Raw genomic sequence first — 18,608 nt, forward strand, 5'->3', positions numbered from 1 at the left:
GGCCCGGTCCTGCGGGCTCGTCCTTCGGTGCCTGGGTCTAGACGGGGAGTGCTGCGGTGATTCTGTAGCTGTCGAGTGTGCATCTAACATGGTGGTGCGAGGCGGGACCCCTCAGCCCAGTGGGGCCGCCGTTGTCACGGGTGCTGAAGAGTATGGTCTCCTGGTCACAGCTGCATGGGGGGTGTTCCAGGGCTGTCAGTGGCGTTTATGTTCTAAAACATTATTTAGGTAAATAGCAGTTAGGGTTTAAGAAGAAAACTGAAATCTTTTTCTTCTCCTGGACCACCTTGACTAGCTTGTGAGGGGACAGAGTCATGTACACATCTCTGTGAAAAGAGCTGGAGTTTCGTCCCACTTCAGAGCCTGGATCCTGATGAATTTCCCCTTGAGAAGGATCTTTTAGAAATGCCAGTCAGTCTACTTCTTGAGTTACAACATTTAATCAAAGTGTGCATTTCTGTCCATGCTACACGTGCAAACCTCAGGACTCCTGGGACTCACATACTAATAACCCACGCACGGAAATTTAATTGGCCAAGAGAAACTAAAATGCCTGCCTTTACCAGCTGACCTCAGCATCTTAAAAACTTCTGTTTTGTTTGTTTGTCTGTTTGTTTTAAGATTTTTATTGTAGAGAGAGAGTGAGTCAGGGGGAGGGGCAGAGGGAGAGAAAATCTCAAGCAGACTCCCTGCTGAGCGTGGAGCCCGATGTGGGGCTGGATCTCAGGACCCATGAGATCATGACCCGAGCCGAAACCAAGAGTCAGACACTCAACCAACTAGCCACCAGGCGCCCCAGAAACTTCTGTTTTGATGAAATCTAGCGAGTCAGGTACAAGGCAGCCCCCTCCCTAGAAGCAGGGCCCAGTCTGCAGTGCAGCATCCCCCGGGGTGGGGGGTGGGTTCTGCTCACTTTGGCCCCCCAGCGCCACCCCGACCTTCCTCTGCTTTCAGAAACGCCCCTCTGAGCGGAAGGCACTCCGCCTCTGAATCCGGTTGACGAGAGGGAGGGGAAGCGCCCTCACTGTGTTCCAACCCAGAGCCTGTCCTGGGCAGAAGGCCACGTGCTGCTGCCGGCCCTGCTGGGCCTTTGGTATAAAACACAGACCCCGAGCCACACAGGACAGCTGTGTGCCGTAGCTGCTGCTTCGTCTCCGCGGGGTGCTCATGTTCTTCAGAGTCCCTGGATCCGCTGGCTTCCCTCCCTCCCTGCTTGTTGCCTTCACTCTGTTGGGGGACGGACGACGCGGTGTGTCCCCCACAGACTTCCTGCGTCTGGCCGGGTGTGTGCTGAGGGGGAGGCCCCCGTGACCCGGCCTCCTCTTTCTTGCATCCTGGGAGTGGGTCTGTCCCGGTGCCAGGGCTGAGGTGGACCTGTGTGCTTCCGTCGGGCTCCGTGTCTGCGTGTCAGGACCATTGTACTGATGTGCCACTGACCGGATCCATGCAGTCACTGGAAACTGCAAAAGGAAGACATTCTCGTTCCATCGTTTCTTTTTTTGTTATTACTGGGCTGTTTTTATAAAGAGAAGCTTCTTCTCCTCGCCTCCTGTTTGGTACCTGAGTATGACAGCCCTTGCAGGACAGACACCTTGCCCACCCTGGCCGTGGGCCCTCGTGTGGCGTCTGGTCTGCGGCAGCTTCCTTTGCGGGTATCGCCTGGCCCAGCAGAACCTCCACATTTCTCTTAGTTCCTTGGGCTCTTTAGTGGGAAATGGCATTTCAAGACCACGGTCTGGGTGCCCGTGGACCCCGATGCCGTGGGGTCGGTCACTGTTCCTCATGTTCTGTGTGCACACGCCTGGACACACAGTCCTGTTTCTTTGTGCAGAAACACACACATGACATGCGTGCTTTTTATTGCGTTTTTTTAAGATACAATCCTCATGAATTCACACTGATGTTTGTAATTTAAACCAAGGGCTTTTACTGTCACAGGACTTCTGTTGAATCTCTTCCTTTCCTCACACCGAATCACTGTTTCTGGGCTTTTCCTGTGACCAGGGCTAGAGGAAGTACGTGAACTCGAATGTACCGTGTGCACACAGACACACGCGTGTGTATGCCGCTGCTTTTCTTTGGTGAAATACCTCAGTTTATATGGACTCTTCTAATTCAAGTTTAAGACTTTGGAAATTTGACCTAAACTGTACTGTTGGTATCTATGTGTCTCTTCTTCCACCACGAGAACCGGGCGTGATTGAGTTAGAGTGCCCCCGGCCTTGTCATTGGCTTTGTCCCAGCTGCACGCACAGTGGCTCCGTCCGCCGGCGCCCGCGTTTCTGATGGTAGCTGTGCGGTTACCGATTGTGTTGTCCCGGCACACGGCCTTGACCTGCTGCCGCACCGCGGCCTATCTGCCCGGCTTCTGTGGAAGCGTGTCCTCTGTCCACCCGCACTATCCCTCGAGGCTCTCCTCAGCACACTTCACAGGGAGGGCCCAGTGGAAACGAGGGCACGTTTGAGAGCGTTTTGCTTTCCTAACAATCAGAAGCGGTGGTTCTTACCTCCCCTTCAGGTGTCTCATGCACGTTCTGTCATTTTCTTCTGTCATAAAGCTTTACGTCAAAGACGAATAATAAAAGAATTGTCTTTCCCTTGGAAGTCGTTGGGGTTTTGGCCCAAATGCCCAAATGGTTTTTGTTTCTCTGCTGAGGTTTAGTGATGCATCCCGCTGCTGGTTGTTCTGGGTTGGTGCTCTCAGCCACAACGTGCTCTTTCTAAACGCAGTTTCAGATCTTGTCTTACATCAGAAAGTTTTCTTGGACTACTGGTTTTTCATTTCTCTCGTTTTTCCTTCCTGGCTTTCATCTCTGGCACTCCTGTGGAGCTCGTCCTGTGTCTCCTGTCGGTGTTTGGCATGTTCTCCGCTCCCTGGCGGTCTTCTTTTGAGACAGAACTCACCTGCTTCATTCAGGTGGACAGTGCAGTCTGTTCTTACTGGCATGCAGCAACCCTGCTAATTCCCGAACATTCACCACCCCAAGAAGAAAGCCCTTACTCGGGAGCAGCCACGCCCCAGCCCCTGGCAGCCACGGGCCTGCTTTCCGTGGCCGTGCTCTGTGTGCATGTCCCGGAAGTGCACGTTGCAGCACTAGCACGTCGCTCCGTTTGTTGCTGCGGACGCTCCACCGGGAGACGGGGCACATCTTGTGTACCCATTTATCAGCTGATGGACATTTAGGCTGTTTTCACTGTTCCGGCTGTTACGGGTGGTGCTGCTGTGGGCATCTTTGTATAGGTTCGGGTTTTCCCCAGCTTTACTGAGATGTCAGCAGCATAGGTAGCATGGCATCAGTCCCAGGTGTACATATTGCAGAGTGATCGCCACAGTAAGTCTGGTTGACCTGCATCACCTCAAAGAGTTACAAAAACGTATTTTCTTGTGATGAGAACTTTTGGTATCTCTCTAGCAGCTTTCAGATACGCACTACTGTTCACTACAGCCTTTGCCGTCAGGTGTTTGCATGGACAGACGTCCCATTCCTCTGGGGGTGATTCCTGGGACCTGTGGGCGTTCTGCATTCATGCACTTGAGGAACGGCCAGACTCTCTGCGGCGGCTGCACAGTTTTCCCTTCCCGCTAGCCATGCACGAGGGTCTGCGTTTCTCCGTGCCCTCGCCAGCGCCACTTACTGTCCATACTTGAGTTTAGCTGTCTGGCTGGGTATCTCATTGTGGTTTGACTTGCATTTCCGATTTTAAGCTTTTCTTCCTTTTTGCCATCTTCATGTATTACGATGTTCACTTGCTGTTGTGTTTCCCTAGTTGGGTCTTCGTTTCCGGCGCCGTCTTTGTTTCTGTTTTGGACCTCCCTTCCGTCTCCCACCCCCCCTCCGGGCTTTCTTGGTCTGCTCCGTGCTGCTCCTCTGGGTCGGGTGCTGGAGCCGAGGCACGGCGGCCCGCAGGGGTGCGGTTCCTTCCCTGGTGTTCTTATGCTGTGTTCTGACGGCTCCACCTCGGTGCCTCCTGTTGCTCATTTTTAGGTGGCATCAGTGTTCTTGCCCCTTGAGAAGCACAGATAGTGAAGGGCAGCTGGCCTGCGAGCGTCTGTGGCCTGTCTGTCTTGTTGGTGTTGCAGCCTCCCAGGAGGGTCGAGTGTCAGTGGGCGGAGGAAGCAGTGCCACCCTGTGCTCGGGGTGCCCTTCGGGGGGGCATGTAGTGGCCAAGGCTTATGGGAAGACTTGGCTGTAGAAAGAGGGCACGTCTGTTTCTGAACAGGTGCAGTCAGCATTCCTGCTCCCTCCGCTGGCATCGTCTGTACCTGCCCCCATGGTTTCCAGACAGTGACTGTGGGGAGCCCCCAGTCAGCCGGCCCCTGCCGCCAGCCCTGGCGACCCTGCTGCACGTGTCTCTCTAGTGGAAGTGGGCTTTTCCCTCAGAGAGTGAGGGCTCGGAGGTTGGAAAGCTTTGATGTTACCTTTTTCCCCTCTTTGCCCTCTTATACTTTTGTATTAATTATTTTTCTTAAGGTTCCAACAAAATGACAGTAGTATTGACTTGTGGAAAAGCTCACATTCGTATTTCTGAACTCTGATTGAACACTAAAGTGAGAAGACCCGTGGGAATGGAGCCCAGAGGGGAACCAACCTAGGAACCACCAGCATGCAAGATGGCGTGCCGGAGGCGAGGGCGACGGGCACCTCCAGCCCCACTTGGCTGAGCAGGGAGGGCCTGGTTTTCAGAGTAGGGAAGACTGGAGACCAGACACGCTGCCGCCTGGGGTTGAAAGGGAAGGAATGCAGAGCTGGGAGATGTGTAGGCGGCTTTCGGGTTCTGGGTCTCAGTTTCTTCACTGAAAGATGACCATTTGAAGGCAAAGACGATTAAGGTTTTCTTCGGCAATGTGTCTGCCTCTGACAGTGGTTCTCAGCCCTGGTGATGTCGCTCCCCTGAGGGCCATTGGCTTATTTGGGGGACACTGTTGATCACCACAGCTCAACCTGCAGGCGCTTCTGGCTTCTAATGGGCAGAGGCCAGTGATGCCCACCACTCTGTAGCACACAAGACAGCCCATGGCAGAATGATAGGTCCAAGATGTCACGGTGCCAGGCTGAGAAACCCATGGTATAAGATGTAAGCACCTGGAAGATCTCGGGCCGTCTTCCTTGTCTTTCAGGACATGAGCTGAATCACTCTAAAAGTTCATATTTTTCCAGAATTACTTTTAAATCTGTTAAGAGGAGCAGAGAGACCCGTTCAGAAGAGATAAGTCACAAACATATGTGGCGATTATCAGCTTAGACTTACTTATTTCTTGTTGGGTTGTTCAGAGAGGACTTAGGTCTGCCTCCATTTCCCAGTAGAAATGGGCCCCCCACAGACCGTGACAGGCAGACGTGTTAGTTGGTGAACATTTGGGGGAGTCGTAGTCTGAAATTTCAGAGAGGATTTATTGAGGGGCGGTGTTAAGGAAGAACTGGTACTACCCAGAAGGATTAGGTAGAGCTCAAGTGGGGCTCTCCTGCATGGCCAGGATATTAGCTACAGAGAAGTGGAGGGAAGGGGTCCCAGGATGAACCTGCTGAGACAAGCTCCTGCCAGTGGCAGCTCAGTCAGAAATAAGACAGAGTGTATTAGAGTGTAGACTATGGAGGCACAGACTAGAGAGAGTATGGAGTGTAGACTGTAGAGAATGTGCGTACACGAGAGTGAGGTACAGACCAGAGTAGGTAGGTGTATGTACTCTGCAGGTGCTAGAGAACAGAGGCTCAGGTATAGCGTGCATAGAGCATACAGACTATAAATCCATACAGGGTGCGGACTGTGTAGACAGACTGTGGAGAACGTAGACTGCAGTGTATGGAGAGAAGGGTAGAGAGAGTGCGCAGGTGCACAGGGAGTGTAGAGAGTACGGGCTGTGCAGCCCACAGAGTACGTAAGGGCCGCGAGTACACCCCGTGAAGAGCACACCCATGCCGTGCCTTCCGCTGTTGAATCTGAAGCAGGCGGTGTCAGGCCTTGGTAGGCATTCCTTCTCTCCCACTGTTTATCAAAGCTGCTTTATTGCTTGTTGTCCTTGATTTTGACCAGGGCAAGCCTCCTTATGCTGCTTCAGCAGAAGAAGTGGCCAAAGAACTGAAGTCAAGATCCGGGGAATCCAAGTCATCCGCCGTGTCTTCAGATGGGTCCCTGGCTGAAAACGGAGCGGTGGCTGAGGAGAAGCCTGCTGCCCAGATGAACGGGAGCGCAGGCGACGCCAGGGCCCCCAGCCACTCGGAAAGTGCCTTGAACAATGACTCTAAGACGTGCAATACAAATCCTCACTTAAATGCACTAAGTACAGACAGTGCTTGCCGCAGAGCTGATGCTCTGGAGGCTGCTGTCTTAAAGAAAGAAGAGTAAACTTATTTTTTATAGAGGGTGAAGGATGCTGGAAGGGTAGGATTCAGGAATATCTGGAGAGAAAGAGAGCCTACAGTTATGTACATTTTTTCCTTTCCGTAAGAGAAAAATGAGGACTTTGGAAATTCGGATCCCTCTTTGATATCAGAGATTTAAACAACACATTTTTAGTTTTAACCAGTTGTAGTCAAAATGCTACAATAAAACAAAAAGAGAGAAAGAAAATGAAGAGCATTTGACTCCCACACTTAAAATGAAGTACACACAAAGTTTAAACTGGTTATGACAAAAGCCTATAGTTGTGTTTCTTGAACTATAAAGAAAACAAATTTTGGCAGTCTTTAAGTATATATAGCTTAAAATATCATTTTTAGCATTTGGCACCATATGTATGCCATTATCTTTGATTTTGCATTACTGTTCACAAGAAAGCTTTGTCTAAGGCTTTGATTTTATGATTATGAAAGAAGTAAGGCACACCACGGTTTTTCTTTCTTACTTAAATCTCATCACTGTTGATGTGGTTCTTTTGTGTTAAAAAAAAAAGTGCAACTATCAAAACTAAAAAATTATAGAGTAATATTGCCGTTCTGCTGATTTTAAATATGCAGCACATCATACTTACTTTACAAGCAAGTTAAATGGAGATAAAGTTGAAATCATAGAAGATGCAAATGACCTTTCAAAATCAACACAATGTGTTCTGAAACTTTTTGTGACTTAATACCATGCATCTGTGATCAATGAACTATGTGGTTTTGATCGGACGTAGACCATTCGTGCTACTACTTGAGCTAACCTTCTGCATGGTTCATAATTTTTAAAGTGTGTAGTTGATATTATGCATGTTATTGTCCTTCCATTCTTACCAGTATGTGCCCATTTGCAAAACAAAATGCTAATAATCAGTAATAGTCCTATAAAAGATGTTAACTCTGTTTAGTCATTGACTGATCTTGCTCTAACCTTAAAATTTTGTGATTATTGACCTCTGTTGCATTTATTCTAAAAACCCCCCCAAATTATCTAGCTGTTTCAAATATCAACATTACCCTGGTGTATTCACTGCTGTATGCATTATTGTTCTTTGTTGCTGTTTTATGCCTTCATATTAGCAAAATATGAAATTCTGTGAAAAACAAAAAAAAAATCCCTTTGATCTTAAAAAAAAAACCAAAAAAAACAACCTCCCCTTCTGTAGCAGGAAACAAATTGCTTGTTCTTGAGAACTTTCCCATCAAGAATTTAGTAGAAGCAGGTATACTTATATCATTTTGATGTTTTTGTTACTGTTTCCAAACAATGTACTTTGAAATCAGAATCACTTCTTATTCGTTTTCATATAATTCTCCTGATGCTCTTCATCACACATTAGTGATCAGAAATGAGATGTAATTCCCCAATCCCTGCCCGCGAGACCTGAGTAGGATCTTACTGTAAGTTGAAGGGAGTTCTGCCCTAACTCATGGATTGTGCAAGAATGAACTGCTGTTGGGTCTGACTGATTGTAGGTGGGTTGTGGAGTGCTGTACCGAAGGCTATTGAATGCAACTTACAATGCTTAATAAAAATCTTTATTCTTTTAGTATAAACACGGCGTGGCTTCCAGATTCCGCCGGGACCGCGGCGGGGGCGCCCGGGGTGGGGGTCCGAGCCCCGCCGACGACACACACCCCGGGCCGGTCCTCGGACCGCAGACTGGGGGCGCCCGGGGCTCGGGGTGGGGTGGGGGTCCGAGCCCCGCCGACGACACACACACCGGGGCCGGTGGGTGGGGGTCCGAGCCCCGCCGACGACACACACCCCGGGCCGGTCCTCGGACCGCAGGCTCGGAGACCAAGCAGAGCGCGCTGAGCGCTGCTGCTGCTAATGCCCACATCAGCCATCAGCGGGGCTCCCCCGCCGGCCCTGCCCACCCGCCACTGTGGCGCTTCCATGGTCGCTCAGGCGACAGCGCTGGGGACGAGCCTGCCGCGGGCATCTGGGGGAAGCCAGCCACAGCACCCGGCGTTCGCAGAGGACCGGCGCGCTTCCGGCCTGCGCACGGGGGCGGGGCCTGAGCCGCTTCCGGCCTGTGCGCGGGCCGGGCCGCGAGCACTTCCGGCTTGTGCTCTGGATGGCGCTGGGGGGGGGGGGGCCGTGAGCACTTCCGGCCTGTGCTGGAGGCGGGACCGCGGGCGCTTCCGGCCTGTGCTCGGGGCGGGACCGCGGGTGCTTCCGGCCTGTGCTCGGGGCGGGACCGCGAGCGCTTCCGGCCTGTGCGCCGGACGGCGTGGGGCGGGGCCGCGAGCGCTTCCGGCCTGTGCTCGGGGCGGGGAGGCCTCCTCCCAGCTGCACGGGCGCTGCGCGCGCACGGTCCCCGCCCCGCGGCCGGCCGCGCTGAGCGCCACAGCGGGCGCCAGCGCCGGTGTGGGTGAGCGCGGCCTGCGGGGGCGCAGGGGCCCGCGGCCCGGCCGCTGCTCCGGGGCGAACCAAACGCTCGTGCTGACCGTTTCTTGTTTTTGTAGAAAAGAACTTTTGTTGCTCTTGTCTGCTTGTTTGAAAAGTAACACGTTTATTGCCGTAACTTCAAAGAGTGCAGCCAGACGGGAACAGAAATCACTCGTGACGCGCGCCTCTCGGCGCACCTGCGTCGGTCCTGCGCAGCCCACAGACGTCTGCGGGAACTTTACAGCGGCCTCCAGCCCCCACGCCCGCCTGGTGAGGGGCCTGCGCGCCCAGGATAGGCGTGTGTACGTGAGGCTGTATCAGTAAGAACACCACCGAGCCTAGCACCCAGCACCACCGCGCCCGGCACGCGCCCCGCACCGCGCCCCGCACCACCGCGCCCAGCTCTACCGAACCTAGCACCCAGCACCACCGCGCCCGGCACCGTGCCCAGCACTGCGCCCAGCACCACCGCGCCCAGCTCTACCGAACCTAGCACCCAGCACCACCGCGCCCGGCACGCGCCCGCACCGCGCCCCGCACCACCTAGCCCAGCTCTACCGAGCCTAGCACCCAGCACCACCGCGCCCGGCACGCGCCCCGCACCGCGCCCCGCACCACCGTGCCCAGCTCTACCGAACCTAGCACCCAGCACCGAGCCCAGCACCGTGCCCCGCACCGCGCCCAGCACCACCGCGCCCAGCTCTACCGAACCTAGCACCCAGCACCACCGCACCCGGCACCGTGCCCAGCACTGCGCCCAGCACTACCGTGCCCGGCCCTGCGCCCAGCACCACCGCGCCCAGCTCTACCGAACCTAGCACCCAGCACCACCGCGCCCCGCACCACCGCGCCCAGCTCTACCGAACCTAGCACCCAGCACCACCGCACCCGGCACCGCACCCCGCACCGCGCCCAGCACCGAGCCCAGCACCGTGCCCCGCACCGCGCCCAGCACCAGCGCGCCCAGCTCTACGGAACCTAGCACCCAGCACCACCGCGCCCCGCACCGCGCCCCGCACCACCGAGCCTAGCACCTAGCACCACCGCGCCCAGCACCGTGCCCAGAACTGCGCCCAGCACCACCGCGCCCAGCTCTACCGAACCTAGCACCCAGCACCACCACGCCCCGCACCGAGCCCAGCACCACCGAGCCTAGCACCTAGCACCACCGCGCCCGGCACGCGCCCCGCACCGCGCCCCGCACCACCGCGCCCAGCTCCACCGAACCTAGCACCCAGCACCACCGCGCCCGGCACCGTGCCCAGCACTGCGCCCAGCACCACCATGCCCGGCACTGCGCCCAGCACCACCGCGCCCAGCTCTACCGAACCTAGCACCCAGCACCACCGCGCCCGGCACGCGCCCCACACCGCGCCCCGCACCACCGCGCCCAGCTCTACCGAGCCTAGCACCCAGCACCACCGCGCCCGGCACGCGCCCCGCACCGCGCCCCGCACCACCGTGCCCAGCTCTACCGAACCTAGCACCCAGCACCACCGCGCCCCACACCGCGCCCAGCACCGAGCCCAGCACTGTGCCCCGCACCGCGCCCAGCACCACCGCGCCCAGCTCTACCGAACCTAGCACCCAGCACCACCGCACCCGGCACCGTGCCCGGCACTGCGCCCAGCACCACCGCGCCCAGCTCTACCGAACCTAGCACCCAGCACCACCGCGCCCCGCACCACCGCGCCCAGCTCTACCGAACCTAGCACCCAGCACCACCGCGCCCGGCACCGCGCTCAGCACCGAGCCCAGCACCGTGCCCCGCACCGCGCCCAGCACCAGCGCACCCAGCTCGACGGAACCTAGCACCCAGCACCACCGCGCCCCGCACCGCGCCCCGCACCACCGAGCCTAGCACCTAGCACCACCGCGCCCAGCACCGTGCCCAGAACTGCGCCCAGCACCACCGCGCCCAGCTCTACCGAACCTAGCACCCAGCACCACCGAGCCCAGCACCACCGAGCCTAGCACCTAGCACCACCGCGCCCGGCACCGCGCCCCGCAGCGCACCCAGCACCACCGAGCCTAGCACCCAGCACCACCGCGCCCGGCACCGTGCCCCGCACCGCGCCCAGCACCACCGCACCCAGCTCTACCGAACCTAGCACCCAGCACCACCGTGCCCCGCACCGCGCCCAGCACCACCGAGCCTAGCACCTAGCGCCACCGCGCCCGGCACTGTGCCCAGCACTGCGCCCAGCACCACCGTGCCCGGCACTGCGCCCAGCACCACCGCATTCTGATGCTACCCAGGCCCCACACAGTGGCTGTGTACGGGTGTTCCTGACTCAGCAGCAGGGGCCACTTCATGGCACTTCGGTTTCAGGGTGCAGTATAGATGTGTGCACATGAGGCCCTATCAGATAAGAACACAAGGAACATAACACAGGGTCACGGGCGTGTGGCAGGGAGGACCGTTGGGGCTGGCAACAATGGTGGTCTGCAGAGCAAAGTTGGGCTCAGGTCCAGGGCAGGCATCAATGGATAGAGAGAACCCACTGATGAGGGGAGAAGCCACCACACAGGGTTCTTGGGTGCTGCTGGCACTTGGGAGATGAGGAGCAGTCTCTGGGTGGGCGCACACACCCCGCCAGGAATTAGCTTCTCCCTGGAAGGAAGGCCAAGGGGAGGGACGAGGAGGGAAGGGTGTGTTGGTCCTCAGCGCTGACCAGCCCCGCTCTTGGCCAGTGGGACAGGAAAGTGGGTTTCTGGTTTTCACCTGCATTGCTTCAGTTGTCTGTGAGGGTGACATTTCCCTTTGTACCGTAATGTACCCTCAGTTTGTCCATGTTCCAGTCAACAGATTGTTAGTGTCCTGGCTTTTTTGAATCTAAAACCCCAGGCCAGGGCAAACATTTTAAGAACGAATTCACCATTTGCGCCCTCATCCGTGTTAGCAGCTGCAAGTACAAAGGGAATTGCAAACACCCCTCCTTGCCATCTGTCTCCTCCTGGCTCCTGACAGGGGCCCTCTCAGCACCCTCTGTGGGCGGGCACGAGGACCCCAGCTCTCTCCCAGTGTGGTCCCCTCAGGAGCGGCTCTCTTCTCCTGCGACCTTATTCTGCCGTGAATTCTTTGGACAATGCCTGATTTGCTGCCCTTTCCCCTTTGCTCCTTACTCCCCACTTGGTGGAGTGAGCCTTGCAGAGGTTGCTTTGCCCTTGCCACGAGGGCCTCTGGCTGCTGCTGGCCGGGCCCCCGCTCCTCTCCTCATCAGCTTCCCTAGCACAGCCAGGGGCCCCACAGACCTGCCCATGGGCCAAGCCAGGCTCTGCACCAGGCACTTTAGCCCGTGCTGTGCGCTGGACTGTGCAGGTGATGTCTTGGGGACTCCAGGAGGGACACCCTGGGGGCTGCGTGGAAATTACCCAGGCAGAGCGCTGGCCGCTTCAGGGTGGTGCCTGGGATGGCCGTGGCCCACTGTGCCCAGCGGATGCCAGCAGCACGTGAAGCAAGCCTGGTGGCCCCGCAGCACACCCGCCCAGCCTCATCACGCCACATCCACTCCTGGCATTCGTGCAGATCCAGCTCTTCAGACCTGACCGACCCAGGTGTGGGTTACATAAGTGTCACCTGGGTCTGGTTTTCCCAGAGTAGCCCGTTTGCCCTGTTCTGGTGTTTTACGAACAGCGCCCTTTTGGATGGTAAATTAGATAATCACTGGGCTGAGGGGCTTTTGTCTACAAATGCACTGCTTCCAAACATCACAGGGCCATCCTAGAGATGCTCGACAGGAAGGGCACTCTCACACGTATCAGGAAAACCCAGAAGGTTTCCAAAGTCCCCATGGGTCACTGTTCATTTCAGTGGGTTCTAGATCAGATCAGTTTGGTCCAGGTCTCCCAAGGGCCTGCTCTTAGAACTCTCTTGGCATTCACCAGATGGCTTCCTGTGTTACAGAAGCACACATCCGACCCTGAACTAGTACCTCCTTTCTGACTTCTCCCACCCCCCACACTGTTATTAATTTTCTGTCATCTGCTCTGGCACATGAGCTCCTCAGCGGAGGGACGTGTCTGCCTGGTTCATGGCCATAAGACCTGCACTTGTTGCTTACTGACACACTGGACAGCCTGGATGGAAAGGGCAAACTCTTGGACACACACAACCCACCAAAGCTGAATTATGAAGAAACAGGACATCTCATGGGCCTGCAGCTATTACAGAGACTGAATCGGTAATCAAAAGCCTCCCAGCAAAGGAAAGCTTTGCTGGTGAATTCTACCATGGATTTAGAGAAAAAATCAACACTAATCCTTAAATTCTTCCCAAATGTTGAGGAGGAGGGAACATTTCCTAACACTTCCTCTGAAGTCAGCATTGCCCTGATAACCAAAACCAAAGACTCGACAAGAAGAGAGAACTACGAAAAAAAACAACCCTCACGAACCTTGATGCAAAATTCTCAGCAAAATACCAGGAAACTGCATGCACCCGTGAGTTAGAAAGATGGTACACCACGACCAAGTGGAATTAGTTCCTGGAATGCAAGGATGGTTTGGTCTCAAGATCAATCCGGGTGAGACACCACACTAACAGAACGAAAGAGGGAAAGCCCACAGGATCATCTCAACCAACGCAGAGAAAGCACTTCACAAAATTCAACACACTATCATGATAAAAATAACAAACAAGGAATAGAAAGAAATTTTTCAGCATAGTAAGGCCACATATTAAAAAGCCCAAAGTGAACAATGGTGAAAAAGTTAAAAAAAAAAAAAAAAAAAAGCATTTCCCCTAAGATCAGAAACGAGAAAGATGCCACTTTTACCACTTCTACTCAACACGGTATTGGAAGTTCTAGCCAGAGCAATTGAGCACAAATAAAAAACAAACAGCATCTAAATTAGACAGAAAGAAGTAATTTCTGTTCACCAATGACATGCTTTTACGTACAATCATCAAGAATTAGGAACTCTAAAGATTCCACAAAATGCTATTAGAAGTAATAAATTCAGCAAAGTTGCAGAATACTAAATCAACACACAAAAATCAGTTTTGTTTCCATACACTAAGAATAAACAATCCCAAAAGGAAATTAGGAATGCAATTCCATTTACAACAACATAAAAAAAAAAAACTTAGGAATACACGTCAGTGACGGGACAAAAGACTTGTGAGCTGAAAACTATGAAACATTGCTGAAAGCAGTAAGGCACAAATAAATGGAAACACATCCCATGTTCATGGATCAGAATATTAACATTGTTAGGATGGCAATACTACCCAAAATGACCTATACATTCAATGCAATCCCTGTCAAAATTATCATAGCCCTTTTTGCAGAAATGGAGAAGCCAATCATCAAATTCATATAGAGCTGTAAGGGGCCTAGAAGAACTGAAAGGATCCCGAAAAAAGCACAGAGTTGGAGGGCTCACACTTCCTGATTCTAAAACTTACTACAAAGCTACAGAAATCAACACAGTGTGGCATAAGCCTGGACATGCAGACCAATGAAAGACAATAAAAAGCCTGGAAATAAACCCTTCCCCACATAGTCAAGTGATTCTGACAAGGGTGCAATGAGCACTTAACGGGGAGAGAACTATGCTTTCAACACATGGCGTTGGGAAAGCTGCATCTCCACACGCGAAAGCAGGATGCTGACCCTTACTAACACCAAATGCAAAAACTAACTCAAAATGGATCAAAAGCCTAAACCTAAAACACAGGATGAAACCTTCATGACACTGGATTTGGTAATGACTTCTTGCATATGACATCAAAATGCACAGGCAACAAAAGAAGAAAAAAGAGTTGAACTGGATTTCCTCAAAATTAAAAATGTTCGTACATCAAAGGACACACCTGACCAACAGAGTGCAAAGACAACTGACAGAATGTGAGAAAACAATTGCAAATCATCTATCTGATAAGAGATTAATATCCAGAATATATAAAGAACACCTACAAGTCAACAACAAAAAAAACCCAGCCCAAACCAAAAATGAAGAAAGGCCTCAAATGGACATGGACAAATATATAGATGGTCATTATGCACAATATCATTACTCATTAGGGAAATGCAAATCAAACCCACAATGATCATGGAGTTTCAGTGGCAACAAATTTTTGCCATCAAAAACTAGTATTATACTGAACTGTATGTTGAGAAATCAAAATAAAAATCTTTACTTCAAAAAAAAAAAACCACCCCACAGTGAGATACCACTTCCCCCACATTAGGACAGCTATAACAAACACACACACATACAACCAGAAAACAACAAATGTTGGCGAGGATATGGGGAAATTGGAACCCTCGTGCACTGTTGATGGGAATGCAAACTGGTGCAGCCACTCTGGAGAACGGTATGGAGGTTCCTCAAGAAGTTGGAACTACCCTATGATTCACCGATCCCACTTCTGGGCATACACACAAAGGTAGCAGCAGGGACACAAACAGATATTTGCACACCCACACTCCTAGCATCACTCACAACAGCCAAATGGTGGGAACAACTCAGGAGTCCTTCAACAATGAACGGACAAATCAAATGTGGGTTCTATGTAGGATGGAACAGTATTCAGTCCTAAGAAGGAAAGGAATCCTGACCCCTGCTACAACAGGGTGAACCTGGAGGACACCGTGCCGGGCGAAGTAAGCCAGTCACAGAGGGTCCAACTCTGCAGGAGTCCACCGACCCGTGGTCCCTAGGACAGTCAAGCTCACGAAGACAGGAAGAAGAATGGTAAGCATCAGGGGCTGGGGGAGGGGGACGGGGGGCCAGAATTGCAGAGGGGCACGGTGATGCTTGCACAACAGTGTGAATGTACTTAATGCCACAGAGCTGTGCACTTAGAGATGATCAAAATGGTAAACGTTATCTTGTGTATGTTACTACCATTAAAAGAAAAGCCTGCACTAGCCTTCAGTATACTCTGTAGAGAGGGAGGGGATCAACGTGACCTGAAACATGCTGTGTTTCCACTGGGCAACAAGGTGAATAAAACGGGCCCCACCCTCGAGGCTGGCTGCAGGCTGCGTGCTGCTGGGAGCCCCCTCTTAGCCCTGCTGCAGGCCCGGCCACGTGGGTGGGTGCTGAGGTCCTGATGCTTATGTGGACTGCGCCCCCAGGAATGGCATGGACTCGGTCGGTGTTGAGGCAAAGGGCAGACCACATGGAAGGGCCAGAGCATGAGTGGGCAGCCAGAGGGGACACCTGCATCTTAAGGCCACTGCCCCTGCTTCCTGGGTCCTTGCATCTGGCCCCATGCACTTTCCCTCTCTGTGTGGCCTCTGAGCCCAGGTCACTTCAGGAGGCCCTAGGTCCCTCCCCCCCCCCCCCACCAGTGCTGGTCTCCCCAGGGCACTGTGGGACATGTGTCACTCTCCCCCTTACAGCAAGAGGAGCTACAACAGGGCACACAGCAGGTGCTCAATGCGCATCTAAGTAACTGAAGGAGAGGGAGGAGGGCTTTCTGGAGGTTGAGGACAGGGAGGGTTTGGGACCCACATGAACGCTTACTTTAGTGTGTAGTCGGCCCGCGGCTTTGGAAGAGCTTCGAGCATCTCTGCGGACACTTCCAGATGCAGTGGACGCGTGCAGACAGGGAGGGCAGGGTGGCTGGAATGGCCTCAGGCCCCGGGGAAGTGGGGGCTCCCGGCCTGCTTCTCCCTCCCGCCAGCAGGCTGACTCCTCCGGGAGGGACTGAGCTGCTTCCAGCCTCAGTGTCCTGTGGAATGGCACCCATCTGGGTGCCTGTCTGTGGAGCAGGGGTGGCCCAGGGCTGATGCTGTGTGCTTCCCAGGCAGCGGGGGTGGGGGGTGGGGTGGGGTGGGGGTGGGGATTGCTGCTGGAGCCTGCAAGGAACTAAGCAAGCCTCTGGTGAGCCTTTGCTAAATGCTGGTGACGCTGTCCTTGTTTGTAAACAAGGAGATGGAGGTGTGGGAGGAGGGCTGCAGCCCAGGGGCCTGCAGAAACTTCTGGCCTTGCTGGACCGCCAAGGGTGGAGACGGACACTGCTGGTGTGAGGGGACGGTCCCTCAGCAGTGCCCGGGCGGGCGCCCTGGGCTGCCCTGCAGACTCAGCACTGTTCATCCGCACTAACTCGCACCACGGTGCTCCTGGTGGACAGTGCTTCCCAGAGTCCGCACCAGGTCCAGGCAGAAGGACTCCAGAGGGGAGGGTGACAGCTACAATTCAGGGAGGAAGGCGCTGAGCACGGGGCTGGCGGGGGGTTGGGAGCTCCCCCCCCCCCCCATTGCCCAGAGTCTTCTCCACTCTCACTCCTCATGCTGGTGCCTCCCAGCTAAGGCCCTGCCATGGGCACTGCCAGGCTGCGGTCCAGGGGTCATCTGCTGGGGGAGCGGGGCTGGCCACGCCAGGGCGGGTTTTGCCTCAAGAGGACGGAGCACTTCAGCGGAGCTGCCTGCAAGTGGGACAGGTGGTCCCGAGAGGCCGCAGACTCAGCTGAGCACCTGCCTGTCCGGGCTGCCGCCGCCGAGTGGCCTGGACCAGGCTTTCCGTCCAGGCTGGAGTCCTGTGCTTCAGGTGGCCAGCATCCCCCAGGAGCAGGGGGCAGAACACTACTGCACATTGGAAGCCACTGCTCAGGCACCCCCAGAGGAGCATGGATGCAGCTGGGGGGAAGGAGCCCTCAGCGCCCCCCACCCCAGACCCTGACCCCCCTGCTGAGGCTGCAGCGCCCAGAGCAAGGCAGCAGCACCTCTTGTCCCCACCCCTCTAGCCCTGCTGCCCTAGAGCCACAATCCTGACAGGGACACGAGGCCTGGGGGCTCTGAGCAGGGATGGGGGTGGGGCTCCAATTCCACATAATCACTCTCGCTTTCTAGAGCTGACCTGTGTGAGTGCGCCCCTGGCTCCCTGAATTCTGTCCTCCTCTGGGGGCTGAGCATCAGGAGAGTCAGGATCCTGCGGGGGGAGGGGGGGGTTGCTGGCTGCACCTAGCGGGAAAAGGAGCAGGGAGGAAAAGCAACAGAAAACCCCCGTTGCCCCCTGTCCGTCTGCTGGGTAAGAAGAGAGTTGGAGCCAAGTAGTTGTTCCTTGGCCATCTGAACGAGAAGGACATCCTGAGGGTCTCACCCCACACCCAGGGGTCTCAGGGCCCGCCCACCCTGTAGCCTCAGCCCACCTTCTTTCCGGGTGACCCCCCCACTTTCCCTGCACCCCCCAATTACCCAGCCCACTTTGTCCTGGCTTGGTTCCTCATCCATCCTCCCCCACAGGGGGTCTCCCTGGCCCACTTACTCCTGGCAGGGGCCCTGGTCGCCTTCTCCCCTGCAGGTCTCCCAGCCCACCTTCTCCTCCAGAGGGGTGTCCCGGCCCATCTTCTCCGGGGGGGTCCCCCGCTCTCCTCCCCGGCCCACATGCCCCGAGAGGGGTCCCCCGGCCCTCCTTCTCCCCCCAGAGGGGTCCCCCGGCCCTCCTTCTCCCCCAGAGGGGTCCCCCGGTCCTCCTCTCCCAGGCAGGCCCCCCAGCCCCCCTTCTCCCCCAGAGGGGTCCCCCGGCCCACCTTCTCCCCGGCAGGTCCCCCAGCCCGCCTTGTCCCCGCGGTCCCCGGCCCGCCTTCCCTCGGCGGGAGCGGCGGCCCAGGCCGGCGGGCGGAGGCGGCGCCACCCGGGGCGCTGACGTAGAGGCCGCTCGGCGGCCGGGGGTCCCTTCGGTGGGGCCGCGGCTCCCCGCCCGCCGCCCCCGCGCGTCCATTCCCTTTTGTGTCCCGCGCGCGGCCCGGCCCCGCGCACACTCGCGCCCTGCGCCCCGGGGCCGGCGGGCGGCTCCCGGCGCGGCCCTGCTCCGCGCGCCCCGCTTTGTGTGGACGCGCCGGCCGGGTGCGCGCGGGCTGTCGTGCGCCCCCGGCC

General features: G+C 55.6%; 2 protein-coding genes and 1 long non-coding RNA gene across 7 annotated transcripts in view; 2 read left to right on the plus strand and 1 right to left on the minus strand.

Annotated features, from left to right (window-relative positions):
* The window catches only part of FAM120A (family with sequence similarity 120 member A), a 92,389-nt gene extending 84,452 nt beyond the window's left edge, over window positions 1-7,937 (plus strand). For 4 of the 5 annotated variants that reach the window (XM_064578967.1, XM_045882099.3, XM_045882102.3 and 1 more), the window contains one exon: window positions 6,034-7,937. In XM_064578967.1, the coding sequence (XP_064435037.1) occupies window positions 6,034-6,345 (312 nt within the window). In that variant the 3' untranslated portion in view covers window positions 6,346-7,937. The other variant, XM_045882103.3, reaches the window with a different exon arrangement.
* Window positions 7,938-11,248: 3,311 nt separating this feature from the next.
* LOC135362633 (uncharacterized) lies at window positions 11,249-18,523 on the minus strand. The gene is made up of 3 exons (XR_010407548.1): window positions 18,263-18,523; window positions 16,255-17,693; window positions 11,249-11,389 (listed from the first exon to the last, which is right to left on the minus strand). It is a non-coding gene; the product is annotated as an uncharacterized LOC135362633 (long non-coding RNA).
* The window catches only part of PHF2 (PHD finger protein 2), an 89,827-nt gene continuing 82,607 nt past the window's right edge, over window positions 11,389-18,608 (plus strand). The window contains exon 1 of the mRNA XM_064578968.1: window positions 11,389-15,477. Within this exon, the coding sequence (XP_064435038.1) occupies window positions 15,475-15,477 (3 nt within the window). The 5' untranslated portion in view covers window positions 11,389-15,474. The remainder of the gene's footprint in view (window positions 15,478-18,608) is intronic.

This window comes from Mirounga angustirostris, unplaced genomic scaffold (genome assembly GCF_029215605.1).
Source record: "Mirounga angustirostris isolate CCGP_5_RB_7025 unplaced genomic scaffold, mMirAng1.0.hap1 SCAF_15, whole genome shotgun sequence".
NCBI lineage: Eukaryota > Metazoa > Chordata > Mammalia > Carnivora > Phocidae > Mirounga > Mirounga angustirostris.